We start from the raw sequence: 20438 nt of genomic DNA, 5'->3' as shown, positions 1-20438 counted from the left end.
CTTACAGGGTCCCTGCTTCATCCACAATCCTGCAGGTTGCTCTTGCAAACCACGTCTCAGCGGGTTTTTTTTTTTTTTTTAACAAAACAAAACCTTGAATGGCGGAGTCAGAGTGTGGGCCAGGGGCCACTGGTGACCAAGGAGCCTCAGAGGACAGCCGCAGGTCTTCTGCTCTTCACTCTTCGCTGGCGGCACGGCACCCGGCCACGTTGGCGCTCGTCGGTCACACCACCGAGGCGAGCCCGGACACCGAAGCCACCTTGTTGTCTTCCGCCCAGGGCTGCAGATTCTGCAGCGCGAAGAGCGACGAGTTGTGCAGGCAAAGCGGGTCCGGTGGCAGCGGTGGCCGCAGCGGCCGGGGCAGCGCGTCTTGCTGCAGGTGCAGCAGCAGGCGACCAGCGCGGTGCCGCTCGGCCTCGCGCTCCTCCGCGGTCTGGCGCCTGGGCGAGCGGAGAGCCGGGGTCAGCGGGCGTCCCGGTCCTTCCCCGCCACTCGGCCCGCCCGCGCCCCGCGCCTCACCGCCACTTGGTGCGTCGGTTCTGGAACCAGGTCTTGACCTGCGCGTCCGTCATGCGCAGGGCCTTGGCCAGCGCCGCCCTCTCTGCCGAGGCCAGGTACTTCTGGCGCAAGAAGCGGCGCTCCAGCTCCAGCACCTGCGAGCGGGAAAAGGAGGTGCGCGGCTTCTTGCGCTTCGGGGGGGTCCGGTTTTGGTAGGGATGGCCTATGCGACGTGTCCCAGAGAAGGGCGAGAGCGCAGCTACGGGACGGAAGAGCAGGGCAATGTTTGGGGGTGGTCTGAGGTGAGACTGAGAAGAGAGTCCCTAGTCCTTATCGGAGTTCCTCCCCCAACCACAGAAGCCTCATCAAGAAGGGGCTTAGGAAGACTCGGGGTCTTCCCAAACTTCACCCTGCCCCTCCTCGCCGTAGGCACGGTGGGACTGCAGAGGCAGGGGTGCATGGACCCGACGACAGCAGCTCTCTCCTTACTGCCTCTCTGCTGTGGGACCGAGAACTGTGGGGTCGGGGAGGGTCCACGCAGATGAGCAGAGGGGAGAGATAACCCGGCAATGGGGTTGGAGCAGAAAATGGAGAAGCAAAGAAATGGGGTCGCGGGGGAAGGACACCGAGGGGTAGGGCAATCTCACCCGTGAGCCTGTCCTTTGCAAAGCGGCGGCCGCTGTCCATCCAGGGGAAGGTGAGTCCCGCTAGGCCCCCGGCGCCACCCAAACCAGAGGGTCCAGGCACGGCGGGGGCCGCACCCGAGGGTGGCGGCACGGGCAGCGGGCGGTGCGCGGGGACCCGGATCACGCCGCCGGGGCCCACTCCCGAGCCTCTAGGCAAGGAGGCCAGCGAGCCGGCTGGAGCATAGCCCGAGGCTCCGTGGAATCCACTGGAAAACGCCGCACTTTCTCCGTGGCTCTGGCCCGACTGACCGGGACCCAGACCGCCCCCCGGGGGTTCGGGGCCGCTCAGGATCTGATCGATGCCGAAGCTGATGGGTTCGTGGTGCGGAAGGTGGTGCGCAGCCAACACCGCGGGCTCCATGGGTCCAAGCCTGAGAGGTTGGATGACTGGAAAAGGTGTTTCTGACGGCTGCGGGAGCCCGGCGGTGGCGCGCTCCGGGCAGCGGCTTCAGGGGCCCGCAGGGCTGGCCACGGCCATGCGCCGGGGCCCCCGGGACAGCAACATCCCTGTGCACAGGGCGCAGCCGCGCGTGTGCCCGCCCCTCCCGGGAGTCCGCTCTGGGACTCGCATCCCGAAGGAGCGCGGCGGGCGGGGGTCGCAGTAGCGCAGGTGGACGCTAAGTTGCCCAGGCCGCTGCCCGAGTCCGGTGTGGAGAAGGGTGGCCAGCTCAGGCAGGGGCAGTGACTCGGGTGGGCAGAGGGAGCTGAGGGAGGGCAGGGGCGGGGCCCTGCTGTTAAAGGGAAAGGGATGGCTGGATGTGCCTGGTGCAGGCAGAGGAGGGCGCGGGTATCAGGAAGGCGCGGTGCGCGGGAGGGGCCGCTGACTCAGCCGGGATGCTCGCGCGCCCGCATCCTCGCCGGCCTCCGCCTTCGGACTGGCTCCCGGGTTCCTCGGCAAGGGCTTCTCTCCCCAGACCCCACTCTTCGCCTCCCGATGGGTGCCGCTGGCCAGCTCCTCGATTCGTTGTGGCCCCCACCCAAATGCCCTCTGAGACCAAATCTCGTTGTGGCTACCTGGCTCTGCAAGAAGCGGTTGGGGAACGGCGATTCGCGATCTGGAGTCCCAGGAAGAGGCCAGGTGTAGGAAGCAGACGGTAGCAGGGCGCGTACGGTGGGCTCGGGCAGGAAACGAACATCTGAGCTTGGAGTCGTGGTACACCTCCTGGCTTTTTTCTGTGCCACTCCCCACCTTACTGGTCTTGGCCGACCAGGAATTAGTACCCTGTTTATTAGAATCTCGATTTTCTGAAATTGCTGTAAATCGGACCCGTGTCTCAAACGGACCAACCCGGGCCTCCACCGCGGGATTCCACTTTTCTAATTCGCATCTTGGAAAGCTATCCTCACACACTATCCTCCCTTCTCTAAGGCGAAAGGGCTACACTGGGGACTCGCTGAGGCCTTGGGAGGCTCCGGGCGCCGCACCCTACAGACACTTTACCCCACCCAAGCATCAGAAAATGCGCCTGGAGCATGCCAGCCAAGGAAAGTGGGAGAAGGCTGAAGCGTCTTGGTGACCTTGTGACCTCTGGGCGCGGACCCAGGAGCGGGGAGTTTGTGACCTCCACGTCCCTCCCCGGGATGGGACCCCTGCCGGGCGGGCCCCAAAGCCGAAGACACGCCCCTGCCGCCACCCTGCCCGGTGCAGGCCGCCTTAATCGGGTTAGCTAGGCCGGAATTACATTACCTTCCCCAGCCCGCCCCGGCCCTGGGGGGGGCCCTGGCGCCTCCGAGCCGGTGAGACTGGGCCCAGGGAGGGGGGCAGAGGGTGGGCACGGAGGCGCTGCTCAGCCTGGCTTGGACACGTCCTGGCCAGAAGACCCCGCCCCGCTATGACAGGCCTGGACCCTCACCCCTACCCACTTCAGGGTTCAGCTCTACCCTACGGCTTTCCCGTGTGAAGCGAAGTGCCTAGCAAGTATAAACTCGTTGGGACTACTGTTCTAGTTGTTTCTCCAGGATCCCCCAGGGAAAGGCGCCCCTCCTTTCTCCCAGCAGATGGGCTGGCAGCCTGGCGCCTGGGGCAGGGTGAAGGGGTCTTTTCTCTCCTGGGAACCAGGATATTTGGGCATCTGGACAGGAACATAAAAGTAGATAAAAGTAGCCCCACCCCCGCAGTGTTCTCAGAAGCCTGCGGGGTGGGAGTGGAGGTGCAGATAGTGGTTAGGGGCTCAGGAGCACATTAATACTGTACAGGAGCCCCTCTCCCATTTTGGCCACAGTATCCTTCTCAGATATTCCTTCCACCTTTCTGGTCACAGGGCGGGAGGGAGAGGGGACAATTTGGCAAAAGTGCTTTCTATACCCCCTAGAGAACACTTTCATTTCCCCTCCCTGTTCTGAGCTGCAGGGGGAGGGGGGAGGCTACACGGAACTTGAAGCCTAAATCAAGCCAAAGTGAAGCATTGGATGGGAGCCTAGGCTTGCAGGTGGGCTAGGAGGGTGAGCATCCCGGGGAAAGAGACAGTGTCTCTCACCAATCTCAATAAATCCTTTTGAACTGTTCAAAGAATGAATCAGTGAATGAGAAACAGGCAGTTGGTGAAGATCTGGATGAATGTCACTTTTGAAGTCTGCGCAGGTGGCACCGCCCCACCCCCCTCCCCCCATTAATGACCCTTTGAGAAGAATGGCCACAAAGGGCGGCTGTGCTTACAAATCTGGGAGTTAATGAGAAAACTGTCTAGTACCTGGCTGTAAGGACGGAGGATAAGCTATTTTGTCAGCCACAGTCCCAACCAGGAGTCTCTCTTCCTGCACCCATCTCTACTTGAATGGTTCCTGCTAGTTCGGGTTGAAGATGGGGCTTCTGGGTAAGTGCGTCCTCCTGGCTATCATATGTGTTGTGACTCACACCGAGAAGTGTTTTCTTTTCCCTTCTTTCTCCCCTACCTCCTTTTTAATGTTTGGGGTTGTGTCTTGCTATATAATCTAAGCTGGTTTTAAATTCTCCACCCTCCTACCTCTTCTGTCCTCCTGGACCCTGGGCTTCCAGACCTGCACTGCCAAGTACAGTCACCCCAGAGTCCTGGAGTCCTTGAGCCTTTGAGGCCGCAGCTTCCGGGGAAAGAAGCCGAGTGCTCCACCTCATCTCCATCCTTCCCCATCTCCCCAATGTTGTTCTTCAAGATGGCTCCAACTCTTATGTCACCATCCCTGACATCAGCTTAGTCCTTCCTACCCTGATTTGCCTGACTTCTTAAGTTTAATTGCTCCTTTCCTTTGCTCTATCCATGGCTGCTGTCTCCATTTCCTCCCCTGCAGCTGTTCTGGTGTTAACCCAGTGGAGGGTGGTTTTTCGACACCACCACTGGCCTTTTTTTTTTTTTTTTTTTTGAGGGTTGGGGTAGAGGTGAGGGTGTCTCTCTATGTAGTCCTGGCTGGTCTGGAACTCATTCTGTAGGCCAAGCTGGCCTTGAACTCTCAGGGATCCACCTGCCTCTCCCTGTTGAGTGTACAACCACACACAGCAACCCATTATTTCTTGAATTTTCTTTCCTTCCTTTCTTAAATGTTAAAATTGCATTTATTTTTAGTTTAGTGTGTGCACATGTGTGTGTGTGTGTGTGTGTGTGTGTGTGTGTGTGCCACAGTATGAATGTGGATATCTCCTTCAACCACGTGGGTCCCAGAGATGGAATTCAGGTCATCAAGCTTGGTAACAAGCATCTCCACCTGCTGGATCATCTCTCCTGCTCTTAAGGTGCCCTTTCTTTTAGCTTCTATTTGTTTCTCTTTTTCCTTTTCTTTTGGGCCCGGGGCATTGACTGTCTCAAGCTTGCTAGGCAAGTGCCTCCCACTGAGCTACATCCCCAGCCCTGCTTTTCATATCTTGCGTTCTGTAGCAGGGCTTACATTGTTACTGTTTCTAGCCTTCCTCCACTGGCCTTGCTCTCTCCTCCTGGAGAGTTGGAGCACACTTCAGAGCTCTGGCTGTAGCTTTTCTGCACCCCTTCAGGTTTCATCCATTCCAGTAGCCCTGATTCTCACACCCACCCCAGACAGCAGTGGCACCTGACATTTGACTCTCGTCCCTCCAGTTGCACTTCTGATCTAGCCTTCTGGCCAGCTCCACCCGGCTCTCTTGAAGCCATTCTAAGTCCAACAGGCTGAAGGAAAGAAATGCTTACTTCTCATTCATCCCCTTAGGCCTACTACTCAGGTCCCTGGCTGCTTTCCTTTAAAGTTTAAAATACAAATACAAATACAAATACAAATACAAATACAAATACAAATACAAAGCCAGGCAGTGGTGTCACATGCCTTTAATCCCACCACTTGGGAGGCAGGGGCAGATGGATCTCTATGAGTTTGAGGCCAGCCTGATCCACAGAGCAAGTTCCAGGACAGCAGGAGCTGCATAGAGAAACCCTGTCTCAAAAATAGATAGATAGATAGATAGATAGATAGACAGATAGACAGAATTTAAAAAGCAGCTGCTGCCTCCTGTTCTTCAGTCTACTTTGCTGGTCTTCTGTAGCTCAGGTCTTGAATTCACTATGTAGCCCTAGCTGGCTCTGAACTCCGATCTTCCTGCCTCTACCTTCTAGGTGCTAGGATTACAGGAGTGTGACTATTCCAGCTACAGCCCTTCATTCCAATTGCTAAGTCCTTAATCTAAGCTACCAATGTCACCTACATTCTTTCATTTGTTCATTTAGTATATTTTTAAAAGACTTACTTAAATTTTATGTCCATGTGTGTTTGCCTGCTTGAGATTATGTGAAGTACACGTGTGCAAAGACCCCCTTAGAGGACAGGAGTGTCAGATCCCCCCAACATGGGTGCTGGGAACTGAACTCCTGTCTTGCAGAGACAAGAGCTGTTGAGTGCTCCTAACTGCTGAGCTGTCTCTCCAGCCCCCATTCCGGGTAACATGCACTGTGTGCTCAGATCTGGAGATAGAGATGTGGATAGCACATTCTAGTCTAAAAGGCAGAGGGAAAACTAGAAAAATACTAGAAACAAATACTATAACATGCATATAGTATATGAAGAGATAGAATACACACAGAGAGATGCATGACTACAACTCAGACTACCTTAGGAGGCTGAGGCAGGAAGATCACAGGTTTGAGGCCAGGTGGCAGAACACTGTTTTTCAAACAAAAGCAAGCGAGCAAGCTCAGTCAATACAGCGCTTACCATACAGAGGTGAAGATCTGAGTTGAACTTCCAGGATTCCCGTGAGAGGCTGGGTGTGGTGGAGCACGGGGTGGGGGTGGGGGGATGGAGAAGGGGGGTGCAGTGACAGGAGAGCCTCTGCACCTTGTTGGCCAGCCAGCTTAACCTTATTATCAAGGAGGCTCTCCTCGGGTCTCTCAGGATCCTAAGGACACCAGAGTTTGACATGTATGCACACACATGTGCACTCAGTGTAGCATGCATATGCACATACACAAAATAAGTTACAAAAAAAAAAGAGATTCATCTTTTTAATGTATGGGTTTGCTTGTGAGTTTATATGTAGCCCCTGCATACAAGAGGCCAGAAGAGGGCATCAGATCCCCTGGAACCTGAGTTACAAGTGGTTGTGAACAGCTTCCTATGAGAACTAGAGATAGACTCATCTGAAAGAGCAGTAAACATGCTTAATTAGACCCCAAGTCAAAAAATAAAAATTTTTTTTAAAGAAAAAGATCCAGAACCTGGCATGGTGGCACATGACTTTAATCTCTTGAAAAGCAGAGACAGGTGATCTCTGTGAGTTCAAAGCCAGCCAGATCTGCTTTGTGAGTGCCAAGTAGCCAGGGCTAAATAGTGAGACCCTGTCTCAAAAACAAACAAAACTAAAACAAAATAAACATCAACAATGCTAAAACAAGGGCAGTGGTGGCCCACGTCTTTTATCTCAGCCCTTGGGAGGCAGAGGCAGTCAGATTTCTGAGTTCAAGGCCGGCCTGGTCTACAGAATGAGTTCCAGGACAGCCAGGGCTACACAGAAAAACCCTGTCTCACAGAAAAAAAAAAAAAAAAAAAAAAAAAAAAAAAAAAAACTAAAACAAAGCTAAAAATGATGCTAAATAAAATGTTAACAATGTTAAAGTGGTAAGAAGCATAAAGCAAGGAAGCTAGAGGTCAAATAGGGTTATTTATGCAGCAGGGAGACAGAAGCCTCGTGGAGACCTGATGGGGAAAGAGACAAGGATGGCCAGCGTGTCAAAGCAGAGCCTATCTCAGTGTGTCTACAGAACAAGCATCGAGGAGCCCAGTGTGGCTAGAGAACCCATGCAAGACCTTAGACTTTTATTCTGACTGGAAAGGGAAGCTATCAAGTTTTGGGGTTTGGTTTGGTTTTAGATTTATGTGCACGAGTGTTTTGTCTCCATGTATGTCTGTGTGCCATATACATGGTATAGTGCCTGTGAGGCCAGAATTCCATGTATGTATGTGTGCCACATACATGGTATAGTGCCTGCGAGGCCAGACTAGGGCACTGGATTGTCTACAGCTGGAGTGACAGAGTGTTGGAAACCTTGTATATGGTGCTGAGAAGTGAACAGAAGTCTTCTGAGAGAGCAGCCAGTGCTTAGCATCTGAGCTGTCTCTCTAGTCCCTGGGCTTGCTTAGTTGTATGTCCTAGGGTCAACAAAGAGCCGGGGCAAGCACTTTACTACCGAGCTGTAAGCTCTGCACTATTAAACTATCTTAAATCGGAAAAGGACAAAAAACAAGCTGATTATTTGTTTTGATTTTTTGAGACAGGATTTCTCTATGTAGCTCTGGCTATCCTAGAACTTGCTCTAAACAGGCTGGGCTTGTAAACCAGGCTGGGCTCAAACTCAAGAGATCCACTGCCTCTGCCCCGCCTGTTAGAATTAAAGGTGTGTGCCACCATACTTGGCTCCACAGTTTGATTTATTTTTCAATTTTATGATTTACTTATTGCTTGTTTTTGTTGATTTTGAGACAGTCTTAGGTGTCCTAGGTTAGCCTCAAATTTGCTATGTAGCCTAGGATGACCCTGAACTCCTGATCCCCTAGGCTTGTGCCATTTTTTAAAACTGTTTGTTTGTTTGTTTGTTTGTTTTTGAGACAGGGTTTCTCTGTGTAGCCCTGGCTGTCCTGGAACTCACTCTGTAGACCAGGCTGGCCTTGAACTCAGAAATCTGTCTGCCTCTGCCTCCCAAGTGTTCAGATTAAAGGCATGCTCCACCACTGCCCAGCTGGAACTCACTTTTAACAGTTTTCCTGAGGTCTAATTTACGATACACTGCAAGTTGCAAGTAGTTAAAGTGTATACTGTAATTGGTTTTGCCCCATGTACATATCCACTAAACTAGCACCACCATCAACATGGGAAACACGTCATCAAAAACGTGTGTTCTTTGTAACCTATGATCAGAATCACTTTACCATGCTGTGGGAAGAGGGAACGATATAGACATGGGCAAGCAGTCAAGACCTGCAGTGGCTCAGAGGTGACTAGGTGGCCTGGGCCAGGGAGGTAAACCATAGCTGTACGTAGTTGATTAACAAGTCATTAATACTTTCCTGATGCTTATGTACTACCACTTATGGGGTAACAGACATACACTCCTTTCCGTGAGGTTCCTGTTACCTTCAACCTAATTATTCCAGTTCTTTTAGACCCCATTCCCTTCCATTGGGGCTCTCAATCCACACCTATTTCTTCGGTCGTTCCTCTCCACACTGCCTTTCTTTTCTATTTCCATCACATTTATACCTCTCGTGCATCCATTTGTCAATCATGCCCACACAAGAGTCCCAATTTTCTCCAGAGAGCCTTTCAAGTTTCCGCCAGTGACTCTCCCCTCTCGCTCCAATCTCCAGTTGTACTCGATGCTAATAACGCTTCAGAGTAAATTTATTCTTTTAAAATTCCGCCGTAGGGACCCAGCGATGACAGTGTACCAGACCCGGGAACCCCTGTGTCCTCCCCAAGTGCAGGCCCGGGCCTATGCTACTGCAGGCACTCGCTGCCCAAGTCTCCTCGCTGTCAATCCTCCCCTCCTCCTTCGGCATCTGCTCTACATTAGTCTGTCCCAGGCCTCCGCAGGCGCCGATGATTAAATCATCATCATTAGCCAGGGCCTATTCTCCCCATCCTCGGCAGCAGGGAGAGAGTGGGGAGTAAGAGCTCCCGGTTCCCCGGGGGGTCTCTCCCTCTCCACCCCGCCCAGGGCACCCTCTCCTAGACTTCGCGAGCCCGCAAAAACTCCAGCGGCGGAGACGGGAGAAGGCCAGCGGCTGGGACGCAGCTCCGCAACGCGGACGCCGCAGCGGAGCAGGACTGCACTGTATAGAGAGGACCCCGGGTCGGAGGCGAGGTCCGGTCCCAGGACTCCCACACTCCGGAGCTGTAGCGGAGGGCGATAGCCCGGCCTCGGGGTCCCAGGGCACAGGCTCTCTTAGCACAAGCTACCGAAGTTGATCCAGAGGTTGTGTGCGCACCGTTGAAAAGACGCCCGTGGGAGCGTGCACCGCAGAGACCCTGCTTCACTCAACCCCCCTCCATAACGACCACCGATTGTTGGGGGGGCAGCGGGCTCAGGTGAGCACACGGGGAGCTAAAGAGGGGGCGAGGGCGGGGTGTGCCGAAAAACTAGCCAATCCGGAGAATGTGAGGCCCTCGTTGCTAGGAGACAAGTCCCGCCCCGCAGGCGGTACCGGAAGTGGCGGGCTGGGATCAGCCTTTAAGATGGCGTCTCCTCAGGGGGGCCAGATTGCGATCGCGATGAGGCTTCGGAACCAGCTCCAGTCAGTGTACAAGATGGACCCACTACGGAACGAGGTGCAGGGGCAGCGGGATGACTCCTGGGGTCCGTTAGCTGTGTGAACCCAAACGAAGGAGAGGACGGGTGGCGGCGGGATGGGCGCCCAGTGCGCTTGCGCAGCCACGGGGTGCGCGATACGCACGCGCGATTCTGGCCGAGTTGCCAAACGCTGGACTTGGACGCTTGCGCGTTGTGTCTCCGACAGCGTCTGGTCTCCCGAGGGAAAAAAGAGAGTCAGACTGGTCCGCGAAAAGAGAGCACCCGCTGTGCGCGGAGCCCTCTGCTGGGCGAAGGGGGAGCTCACTCCCCCAGTCTCTTCTCGGGGGCCTGACGACCCAGTCCAATAACAAACTGCTCTGATGCTGGGAATTGCAGAAGGTGAGATGGGGTGGGCTTGCAAGACCAGTGGGGAGTGACTGAGGGTGTGTCCACAGGAGGAGGTCCGGGTGAAGATCAAAGACCTGAATGAACACATCGTTTGCTGCCTGTGCGCCGGCTACTTCGTGGATGCCACCACCATCACAGAGTGTCTCCACACCTGTGAGTGTCCCGGATCCTGTCTCTCCTCTTCCAAGCTGGCTGCCAGCCTCTGTGCTGCCTGTCCCATGTGTCGGGTTCCCAAGGGACCTGAGCATCTTCGTTTCTCCTCTTACAGTCTGCAAAAGTTGTATCGTGAAGTACCTGCAAACCAGCAAGTACTGCCCCATGTGCAACATCAAGATCCACGAGACGCAGCCGTTACTCAATCTCAAACTGGATCGGGTCATGCAGGACATAGTGTATAAGCTAGTGCCAGGCTTGCAAGACAGTGAGTGGCCACCTTATATTTGTGGGGCCTCCTGACTCTAATGCTGGGTGGCACCTTGACGTTTTGCTCCCAACAGTTTTGTTGGGAATCAAAAAAAAAAAATACAGAGATAAAGAGGTCAACAGCCAGGACAAAGAGAATTAATATGGCTGCCCTTCACCCCTTCTTAGGTGAAGAGAAACGGATTCGGGAATTCTATCAGTCCCGAGGCTTGGACAGAGTCTCCCAGCCCAGTGGTGAAGGTATGTCCTTGGTGCTCATTTGGGGGAGGGGGGGCAAATAAAGCCCTCAGAGCATCTCTTTTGCCTGGTTTTGCTCTCTGGGGAGAAGAGGGTATGGAACCTGTACCAGCCTCCTCAATATCTACTTTTCCTCAGAGCCAGCCCTGAGCAACCTTGGCCTCCCCTTCAGCAGTTTTGACCACTCTAAAGCCCACTATTATCGATATGATGAACAGCTGAGCCTATGCCTGGAGCGGCTGAGGTGAGGGGCAGGTCAGAGGTTGCCTGAAGCGATACTACTGGTGACCCAGATGCTAAGGGACTTGGGGGGAAGGATGAGGGAGTGTCTGTTCCCCTGAAGAAAGTGTGCTGTGGTGCTTGTACTAGGTAGGAGACAAGAAAAGTGGGACCCTCTAACTTGTATCTGTTTCCATCCAGTTCTGGCAAAGACAAGAATAAAAATGTCCTTCAGGTGAGAGGGGTTGAAGGGAGGGCCCCTTTGCAGGAGCCATTTCTCCCAGCAACCCTTCCCTCATACACCTGTGCCCTCCCCTCCTTCTCTGTTCCTAGAACAAGTACGTTCGATGTTCTGTTAGAGCTGAGGTCCGCCATCTCCGAAGGGTTCTGTGTCACCGACTAATGCTAAATCCACAACATGTAAGTAAACCCACCAGGTTATGTGAAAAACAAGGGACTGAAAGGGGAGGGCATGTCTGGCTTGCCAGCTTGTACCTGGAAGAAAGCTCAGGCAGGAAGATTACTTCAAGTTCAGGGCTAGCCTAGGCTATATAGAGAATTCCAGGCCAATCTGGACTCCAGAGTAAGACTTTGTTTTGTTTACAGGAGCAAAAAAGGTTTGAGAGCGGTCTGCTAAGATAGCCTTGTCAAGTATTTGCCTTTCAAGTACTAGGATCAGAGTTCAGTTCCCAGACCTAAAAACAAACAAAGAAAACCCTAGCATAGTAGTGCAAACTTGTAATCGCCGCAGTGGAGCTGGGCCTAGCCTACCCTGCTTGATGAGTTTCATGCCAGTGAGAGAACCTGTCTCAGAAAAGAAAAAAGATGGATGGAGCCTGAGGAACAACATCTAGAATTGTTGTCTGGCCTCCACAGACATGAACACACACACAGACACACAGAGGAAGAGACAGACAGAGTCTAGGGACAAGTCTCTGCCCAGCACTACCAAGAAGTCTTCCCTGCCCCATCTCCCTCTTAGGTACAGCTCCTTTTTGACAATGAGGTTCTCCCTGATCACATGACAATGAAACAGCTATGGCTGTCCCGCTGGTTCGGCAAGGTAAGCCGGGTGCACAGTGGGCTGAGGGGCCAGCAGGTGCTGAGAGCCCACTCACTTCTTCTTTCCCTTTTCTCCTTAGCCATCTCCTTTGCTTCTCCAATACAGTGTGAAAGAGAAGAGGAGGTAGGGGCCAGGCTTGCTTCCACCCCCTTCCCACCCCTCCCCAGATATTTATGTAAAATTAACTGTGGCTTTATTTTTTGAAATAAATGCTTTTAAAAAGCACTTCTCATCTTCCTTCTTACCTGCTACACACTCAGGCTTTGGCCTGGGTCCTAATTCCTCTTAAGTCTCCCATCTCTCACTGGGAAGAAAGGTCTCCTCTATCTACCAAATGCCCTCAATGGCTTGCCAAAGAAGAGGGATAGAGGCTCACGGGGAACTGGAACCTGGCCCTTTGGTGAAGGAATGCTATCTAGATGGCAGCTCTTGCTGTCTTCATATGCTGCAGTATATGGTGCCAGCCCCAGTGGATGTCACAATTCATGTTAAGAGAGGACATGTGGCCACAATAGGACTGAAGAGGAAGAAGAGTAATATTTAAGGAAAAATCCAAATAACTTCATTCTGTGTAGCTGGAAAATAGAAACAAGAAAGACCCTATGAATGGCATCTAGTAGAGCAGATCTGAGCCCAGGACAGAAGGGTCAGCCAGCTTAGGGAAGGGGGATCAGTGAAGCCAAGATGAGGAAAAGGTGGTCGAGGAGGAGCTACTGTCTTTTACAAAATCTCAGCCGTTCCATTTTACCAATGAAGACTTAGGAGCCAGATGCTGGAGTGCAAACCTGCCTGCTTAGGCAGAAAGCACCCATCTGACCTTCCTCCTCAGCCAGTGGAATGCCCTGTCCTAAAAACCTCCTTAAACTAAACTAAATGCCCCCTTCTTCTCCTTCCTGGACATCTGTCTAGTCCTCCTCCTGAACCCCTCTTAACACACACACTCTCTCTCACTCACTCTCTCTCACTCACTCTCTCTCTCTCTCTCTCTCGATTTTGTTTGTTTTGGTTTTGGTTTTTTGAGACAGGATTTCTCTGTGCAGCCCTGACTGTCCTGGAACTCACTCTGTAGACCAGGCTGGCCTCGAACTCAGAAATCCGCCTGCCTCTGCCTTCCGAGTGCTGGGATTAAAGGCGTGTGCCACCACCGCCCGGCTAGTTGCTCTCTCTTATGGTTGACTTTATTTAATCTTGTTTACAGTACTCAAGCAGAAAGCTCTTGGAGAAAAGATGTGGGCTAGGGATGAGCCACACCACAACTAAAAACAGGTTTTTCCAGTAAATGATAAAATCCACAGTGTGACCCTTAAGGAACCCAGGTGGGAGACGCCATGGTGAGCTTTAAGAAGGAAAAGGTGCTTCACAGAAGAGGGGTATGGCCAGGCGTGGGCATATCTTGTCTGTAAAAGCCCACCGGGCTCTGAGGATAATCCCATCCAGCGTTCTTATTCTGTAGATAGCTATCTGGGAGAGTCAGAAAGTATCCCCCCCAAATAATAAGGCCATCCTGTCTACAGAGCTAAAGACAGCCAAGGCTACACAAAGAAACACTGTCACAAAAAATAAGGGCTGGAGAGAAAGAAGGCTCTGCTGTTAAGAGCACTGGCTGCTCTTCCAGAGGTTCTGAGTGTGGTTCCCAGCACCCACATAATGGCTCACAACTTTCTGTAATGGGATCCGATGCCCTCTTCTGGTGTGTCTGAAGACAGCTGCAGTGTACTCACATACATAAAATAAATCTTTAAAAAAAAAGAAGAAGAAAAGCCAGAACAATAGCAGTCGGGGCCACCTCCAGGACTTTCTGAAGGGAGTCTCAGGCTGTTCTTCAACCTGGGATGAGCCTCAAGGAGCAGCCAGTGTAAGTGTGGAGGATTGTAAAGCCTAGCTCCCAGTGACTGCAGACTGACTCCTGGAGTTCAAGGGGTCCTGATACATAGCTGAGGTTGGAAGGCTGGCATTGGATGCAGGCCGCACAAGCCAAGAAAGCCTAAGCTTGCATCTGGACGTTCTCCAACGTTCATTATGTTGTCTGGAAACCAACAAGTTGCTTATAGGGCCAAGGCAAAAAAGTGCTGCAGATGAGGTAGGCCAAGTGACTCCCATCAAATTCTAACATTAGGGAAGCTGAAGCAGGAGAGTTCTCAGCCATTCTGAATGGAGTACAGTCTCCAACAATAAAAAAGTGCTTGACTGCCCGAGGTAGGAGACAGGGATCTGGGTGGGGGCGGGGGAGGGGGGCCTCTAAAGCTTCCCCTGTCTCCATGCCTGCTCCTATAAAGTTGGGGTGTGTGTTATGGGGGGAGGATGTCAGTCTCAGGGACCCCTCCCCATGCAGAACAGCTGTTCCCAGGAGATGACCTCAACAGCAGTGCATGGTTCCCTGCTACCTTCCGCATCTAAAGCCTGCCACCCCTAAGGAGTTTCCTAAGGAGTGATAGGAAGGAGCACTGAAGCGCAGCACTGCAGGGAGTCCATCCCTGGAATTCTGCGAAGGACATTGCTGCAGCTCAGCTACAGAGAGAGAGAGAGAGAGATCTCAGAGGACTTGGGGTTGAATACGATCAAAATACAAATTATGAAATTTTCAAAAACAATTTTTTATATAAAATTTAAATCAATCAGATAGCAGAACAGCAGCTTGTGTCCTTCGGTCCCATCCTGAGCTTTAGCTTTTTAAAAGTGGTGGTAGTAGTGGTGGTAGCAGCAGCGGCGGTTTTAAAAAGCTGTGCCTGAAGACTAGGAGGTCCTAGATCAGGAGCCCTGAGCACCCACTCTTGGAGGTATGTGGTCCTTGCTTTGAGGCTCAGGACAGCTGAAGGTGCTAAAGTTTGTTTGGGTCTGGCTGGACCTAGTGGGTAGTCGGAGCCTGAGCCTTCCTCCTGTCAGCTCAGTGACAGCAGCAGCTCCAGTGCATCTCCAGCTGTGCTGCGCAGCTGCAAACTCCCTTTTCCACCCTGATCCTGAGGTCATTCACATCTCATATTGGGAAATCAGGCCAATGCCTCTGGGGAAAGAGTGCAAAAATCTAGTGGAACTTGGTGCCCTTAGGATTCCTAAGATATATATGCCACTCAGGGCTGCCCACTGTGCAGCCTGCCAGGTTCCCAGGCCTCAGAATCAGAGGAAAGGGGTGTGAACCAGCCCTTGCTTTGTTCCATCCCTACCTTCCCAGCCCCCCGAGGTTTTCCAGCTCTGCTCTACAGCTCTGCCCGTGTTGGGTGCAGAGGACATGTCTGTCACTCTGCAGTGAGCAGGGATACAGACCTGTAGAGTGCTGAAGCTGTAGATGCAAAAGAACTGGGCCCCGGGAAGCTTCTGCGCTCCCCGATGGTTACAGGGAAAACCATGAGAGAGCTGAGTGCCCCTCTCAAGCCCAGAACCCACGTTTAATCTCTTAACATCCCTCATTAATCACTCACACTCCCCTGGCCCCCCTCTGTGGATCCGGTTTCTCCCCAGCTCATGTTCCAAATGCTTAGCCAGGAGAAGCCCCCCTCAGTGGCCCCAAGATAGTCTTGACTAATCCCTGGGCATTGGTATGTCCTTAGTCTCTGATGTTGGGGCATTGTCCTTTTACCTTCTCCACGTCTCTGTCTTTCCCCAGACTTGTGTCTGAGGACCATCCCATCCCTTCCTTACCTGAGCCCATCTGCTAAAGGGAGGAGGTAGGCAGGAGAGATGGAAGGAAAGGAAGGCAGAGCCCCTCGGGAGAGCCTCATTCCGCACGCACACACAGGAGTAATTGAGAGCAGAGGTAAAAGGACATAAAAGCCACGTAATGGATACACGGGGAGAGGTTGCAGTGTCTGTTGGGTGACAGGACTGGGATGCGGTAGGGCAGTTCCCTCTGCCTCCTGGGATCTGCTTTAATTGCATATTAAGTGAAACCACAAGGGTTGGGCTGAGGGCTGAGGCTTGAAGGAGAGGCTCTCTAGTGCCCTCCCTACCCCTCCATTAATAACTAATCTACAAAGTCCTGAGGCAGCTCAGCTTTCCACTGAGGCCTGGCTCTGCCCTCTGACCCTGCAGTGCCTCCTGGAGCCCCAAGAGCATCCCCCAGACTCCAGGAGAACCTGGGTGCCTGAAGGCTCAGAGTATCACCAGAAGAAACCCTTGACGGGAAAACACCCTTCCTACTAAGGGGAGTGTCCTATTGTCGAGTAGCCTTTGGCCCAAGCTTCCAGGGTCTCCTAAGACCTTTTTGGAGCACCCAAATGCTTGATAAGTTAACTTGCCCCAAGGTGGAAGTCACTGAATAATAGTGGGAGATGTAGAGGCTACAGGAGAGGTGATATTGGGAACAATCTAGGAGAGACTGTTCTGGCTTTTCATTGCACTCCCAACAAAACAAAGCACAACAAGCATAAATAGAATACTCCTTTTGACTCTGCACAGTGGCTCACTCCACAGAAGACTGAGCCAAGGTTAACTTTGAGTTTGAGCAGAGCCTGGACTACATAGTGAGACCCTAACTCAATCATAAATAAATTGATTAAAGTTAAAGCCAAGTGTGGTGGCACACTTTTAATCCCAGATAAGATTGAGACCAGCCTAGTCTACATAGTAAGATCCAGGACAGTGAGAGCCTGTCTCAAAATAACAACAATAATAATTTAAAGGAATTTTGGTTTGCATTTGCAACTGCCCTAGCAATGAAGAGGCTTGCTCTTTGGGAGTAGCCAGTCTATGCCTATAAGCTGTAAAGCTTTCAGCTATCTGAGGAAGATAGCCTAGAAAGGGAACCAGGCCTATGCAACCTTACTGACCCAGCTTTGTTAAGCCCAAACTGCCTTATTTCAGCTCAAGATGATCATGGAGTGCTAACCCAGATAACAAGTAAACATGGAGGAGAAGGGGACAGAGAACACAAAAAGCAATGAACAAGCCAAGCCTTCCAGTAGTCTTCCCTGGAGAGTGATCCTACAGGAAGTCACACCTGAACTCTGAGGACTTAATAAAAGGATAAAGTCAGATCTATAGCAAGCCAGTAAGACGAGCAGGCCCTCTGGAGTCCAGTCCTCACTAGCCAGGAGCCCTCCAAGCAAGTAGTACCAGCCCAGGTCTCTGAGACCCTTTTGGGTGGGTTTTAACTTACTGGAGCCTCCAGGCTACAGTGTGGCCTGCCCCATTCCTTGTATCATTTTACAACAGGTATTCCAATAGGCTAGGTTCTCGATCCTGGACCCCCACACTACACCAACCATCTCTAGCCACCATCTTCTCTTTAAGACCTTTCCCCAGGGTTGGGTGAGAAAGATAGGCAAAGTTAGTTAGGATGCTGAGTCCCTAACACAATCAGCCCTGATCCTGTTTCTCAGAACCCTGCAAATCCCCAGCCCTTGAGGCCAGGGAAAGCAATTTTATTGTCCTAGAATTTATGAGCCAGAGTTTAAGTAGGGAGCCAAGCAGCATGCAATCCAGGGGAGTACACCCAGTTTGAATGTGCACCTCGAAGTCAGAAGCCATCGGCTTCTTTCTACTCTATAGAAGAAATAAGGCTGCCAGTACACCTATGGGCTCCCGATTCACTGAGGCCCTTGGAAGGAGGTGGGGGTGCAGAAGGAGGGGGCGTGGGGCTTCAACTGAGCTCTAGGGGCGGGTCCGAGGCAGGGGGGCAGGGGGCCCAGATCGGAAGCTGAGCGCTGGGGGCCTAGGAGGTTGTGAAGCCAAGCGCAGCAGAAGGCGGGATCGCTACAATCCCGCTTGCCATGAACTCTGTACATCAGCGCCGGACACCCTTTAGTATCGCAGACATCCTAGGTCCGAGCATGGTCCCCGAAGCACCTTCTGCACCGCAGCTTCCCGAGGCGGGCCCTGATCCCGCGTCTCCACTGTGTGCGCTGGAGGAGCTAGCAAGTAAAACTTTCCTGGGCCATTCCCCTCGGGCTCCACAGCCTTCTGAAGGTACACGCCAGTGAGGTAGCGGACTTGAACTGTGTGAGTGTGTGTGTGTGTGTGTGTGTGTGTGTGCGCGCGCGCGCGCATCTGTCTGTCCCTGTCTATAACTGCCTTTCCCTCCACCCCCCCCCCCTTCACTCTCATCCTTGGTCACAAAGTTTTGTCTGGCCCTGGCTGGTCATTTTTACCCACCCCCTGCCTTCTGCCCAAGTGTCAGGAGTTGCATTTGACAGGGCTCCGCAGGGCTCCTGAGTTAGTTCTGAGACTGCAATTGCTCCAGGGGGTGGCAGGGGCTGAGGGGTACCGCCAGGCTGGAACGAATCCAGGGACCCGCTGGGCTGCTGGTACGTTCGCTGTATGTGGGGTAATCGTGACCAAGAAAGGCTGTGGAAGAGACAAAACGCTTGAGCTGGTGGCAAGAAAAGACTGAGGCAGGGCTAGGACAAGGCAGAAAATTCCTCCCAGCTACCCAGCCCCAGCCCCAGCCCCAGCCCCAGCCCCAGCCCCAGCCCCAGCCCCAGCCCCAGCCCCAGCCCCAGCCCCAGCCCCAGCCCCAGCCGGTCGCTTCTTGAGCCCTGTAGAAGAAGATCCTTGCAGCACTATTGGGCACAGGAACCGCCTTCCGCCTGCCTTCCTTCCCTTTTGGGCTCCCGGAAAGAGAGCTGGTGTTAAGAACTTTATTTGTCCAGATGGGTCACCCGACCTCAATTTGGCCTCTGACTTACTACCACGCACAGCCTGGAGCTCCAAAAGGCGTCAGAGACCTTCTCCAAACGCTCTTGACTCTTGTACCAGATCTCTGGTCAGTCCCATCCACCCTCTACCCACTGGAGTAATCTCATCTCTCTGTCGCCAGCACTCCCACAGGCCTGCTGCACTTAGAATCCGGGTTCTGACCCGGTGTCTAGGGATCGTGATGCTGGCCCACCCCACTTCCCTTACCTGCTTGAGCCCCGTGACCCTAAGTTTTTCCATCTCTTAGCTCCTCCAAAGCCGAGACTGACATTTCCGTCCCATCCTGGCAGGCAGAGCCGCCCCGGAGGCGCCACCGGGGCCTGGCGCTGGTGTCCGGAGACGCCGCAAGTCTCGTACAGCGTTCACTGCTCAGCAGGTGCTGGAGCTGGAGCGGCGATTCGTCTTCCAGAAGTACTTGGCACCGTCAGAGCGCGACGGACTTGCTGCACGACTGGGCCTGGCTAATGCGCAAGTGGTTACTTGGTTCCAGAACCGTCGCGCCAAGCTCAAGCGGGATGTGGAAGAGATGCGCGCGGACGTGGCCTCCCTATGCGGGTTGTCCCCTGGAGTCCTGTGTTACCCAGCACTGCCAGACAGCACTTCAAGCCCTGACCCTGGCCCTTCAGGGCCGGATTCTGAGCCCAATTTATCAGATGAGGAGATACAGGTGGACGATTGAAAGTAAAGCTGCTGCCAGCCCTGGATTTTAGGGCCCTGGACCCCTGCTAGAGGCCTTGTCTGGGTTCCCGGGTGGAGGGTAGACACCCATTTATCTCTGTTCTGTCCCTTACTCCACACTCCTACTTTTCTTACTCGTTAAAGAATAAAGCCGCCACTCTGCTGCTGCAAGAAGCCTCAATCCGGAATGCCGGCAGCCCAAACCAAGGCAAGCCGCTACTCACTGGGAAATTCCTTGCGGCTCCTTTAAAACGTGGTGCTTCTTTTAGCCCAAGTAGCATCCCTAAAAGGTACGTGTCTAGCTATGGTTATTTTTCAAAAGAGGCTTGAGGTCAGGATTTATACACAGGCATCGGCCACTCCTCAGAGACCTGGCTTGTCTTTCACCTCTGGAGACACTGGATGGAGAGGAAGTGGGTGGGATTCTAGAGGTGGCTTCCGGCCACTACCCCCTACTGGCTACCTTCGTTCCCAAGGCTTGCAGCCTTGGAGACCTCAGCACTAACTTTAGGTTGGCCCCTATATGATAATGTGAGCCTTCTTCTACTCTTAATTAAAGTTTTACTAGGTTTCCTGCATTAAAAAAGCCATAGTAAGCTTAGTGTAGGTGCACACCTGTGATCCCAGCACTTAGAAGGTGGGGTGGGGGGCAGGAGAATCAAGAGTTCTAAGTCAGCCTATATCACAGCGCACACACACACACACACACCAATAAACAAACAAACAAACAAAACCTCTATGATGAGACACTGTGACACCCCAGTATCTGGAAAGAGAGCACTATCCACTTCTACCTCTGTCCAGGTATGGGAACCTGGGGTGGGACTGGAGAGAGAGGAGGTCAAAGTAGCTGTGACTGTCACAAGAGCATCCTAACAT

At 52.8% G+C, this 20438-nt stretch overlaps 3 protein-coding genes across 4 annotated transcripts; 2 read left to right on the top strand and 1 right to left on the bottom strand.

Moving 5' to 3' along the window:
* Window positions 1-223: 223 nt before the first annotated feature.
* On the bottom strand, window positions 224-1545 carry Tlx2 (T cell leukemia homeobox 2). Its single transcript, XM_021165766.2, has 3 exons — window positions 1146-1545; window positions 520-757; window positions 224-440 (listed from the first exon to the last, which is right to left on the bottom strand). Exons 1-3 carry the CDS (start codon window positions 1543-1545, stop codon window positions 224-226), a joined length of 855 nt encoding a protein of 284 aa, XP_021021425.1.
* A 7784-nt stretch (window positions 1546-9329) lies between these two features.
* Pcgf1 (polycomb group ring finger 1) lies at window positions 9330-12476 on the top strand. Its single transcript, XM_021165301.3, has 9 exons — window positions 9330-9939; window positions 10357-10462; window positions 10578-10730; window positions 10901-10972; window positions 11108-11213; window positions 11390-11423; window positions 11522-11608; window positions 12171-12251; window positions 12331-12476. The coding sequence occupies exons 1-9, from the start codon at window positions 9847-9849 to the stop codon at window positions 12376-12378; spliced, it is 780 nt and encodes a 259-aa protein (XP_021020960.1). The 5' UTR covers window positions 9330-9846; the 3' UTR covers window positions 12379-12476.
* A 5480-nt stretch (window positions 12477-17956) lies between these two features.
* On the top strand, window positions 17957-19708 carry Lbx2 (ladybird homeobox 2). Of its 2 annotated transcripts, XM_085839650.1 has the most exons (3): window positions 17957-18152; window positions 18556-18558; window positions 19172-19708. In XM_085839650.1, the coding sequence occupies exons 1-3, from the start codon at window positions 17957-17959 to the stop codon at window positions 19558-19560; spliced, it is 588 nt and encodes a 195-aa protein (XP_085695776.1). In that variant the 3' UTR covers window positions 19561-19708. The 2 variants fall into 2 exon arrangements, with proteins under 2 accessions (XP_085695776.1, XP_021021519.1); XM_021165860.3 differs by lacking the exon at window positions 18556-18558.
* The last annotated feature ends 730 nt before the right edge of the window (window positions 19709-20438 follow it).

Source organism: Mus caroli, unplaced genomic scaffold (assembly GCF_978045245.1).
Source record: "Mus caroli unplaced genomic scaffold, Mus_caroli_1 scaffold_7, whole genome shotgun sequence".
Taxonomy (NCBI): domain Eukaryota; kingdom Metazoa; phylum Chordata; class Mammalia; order Rodentia; family Muridae; genus Mus; species Mus caroli.
Note: the sequence above shows the minus strand (reverse complement) of the source record. Positions and strands in the feature narration are given on the sequence as shown.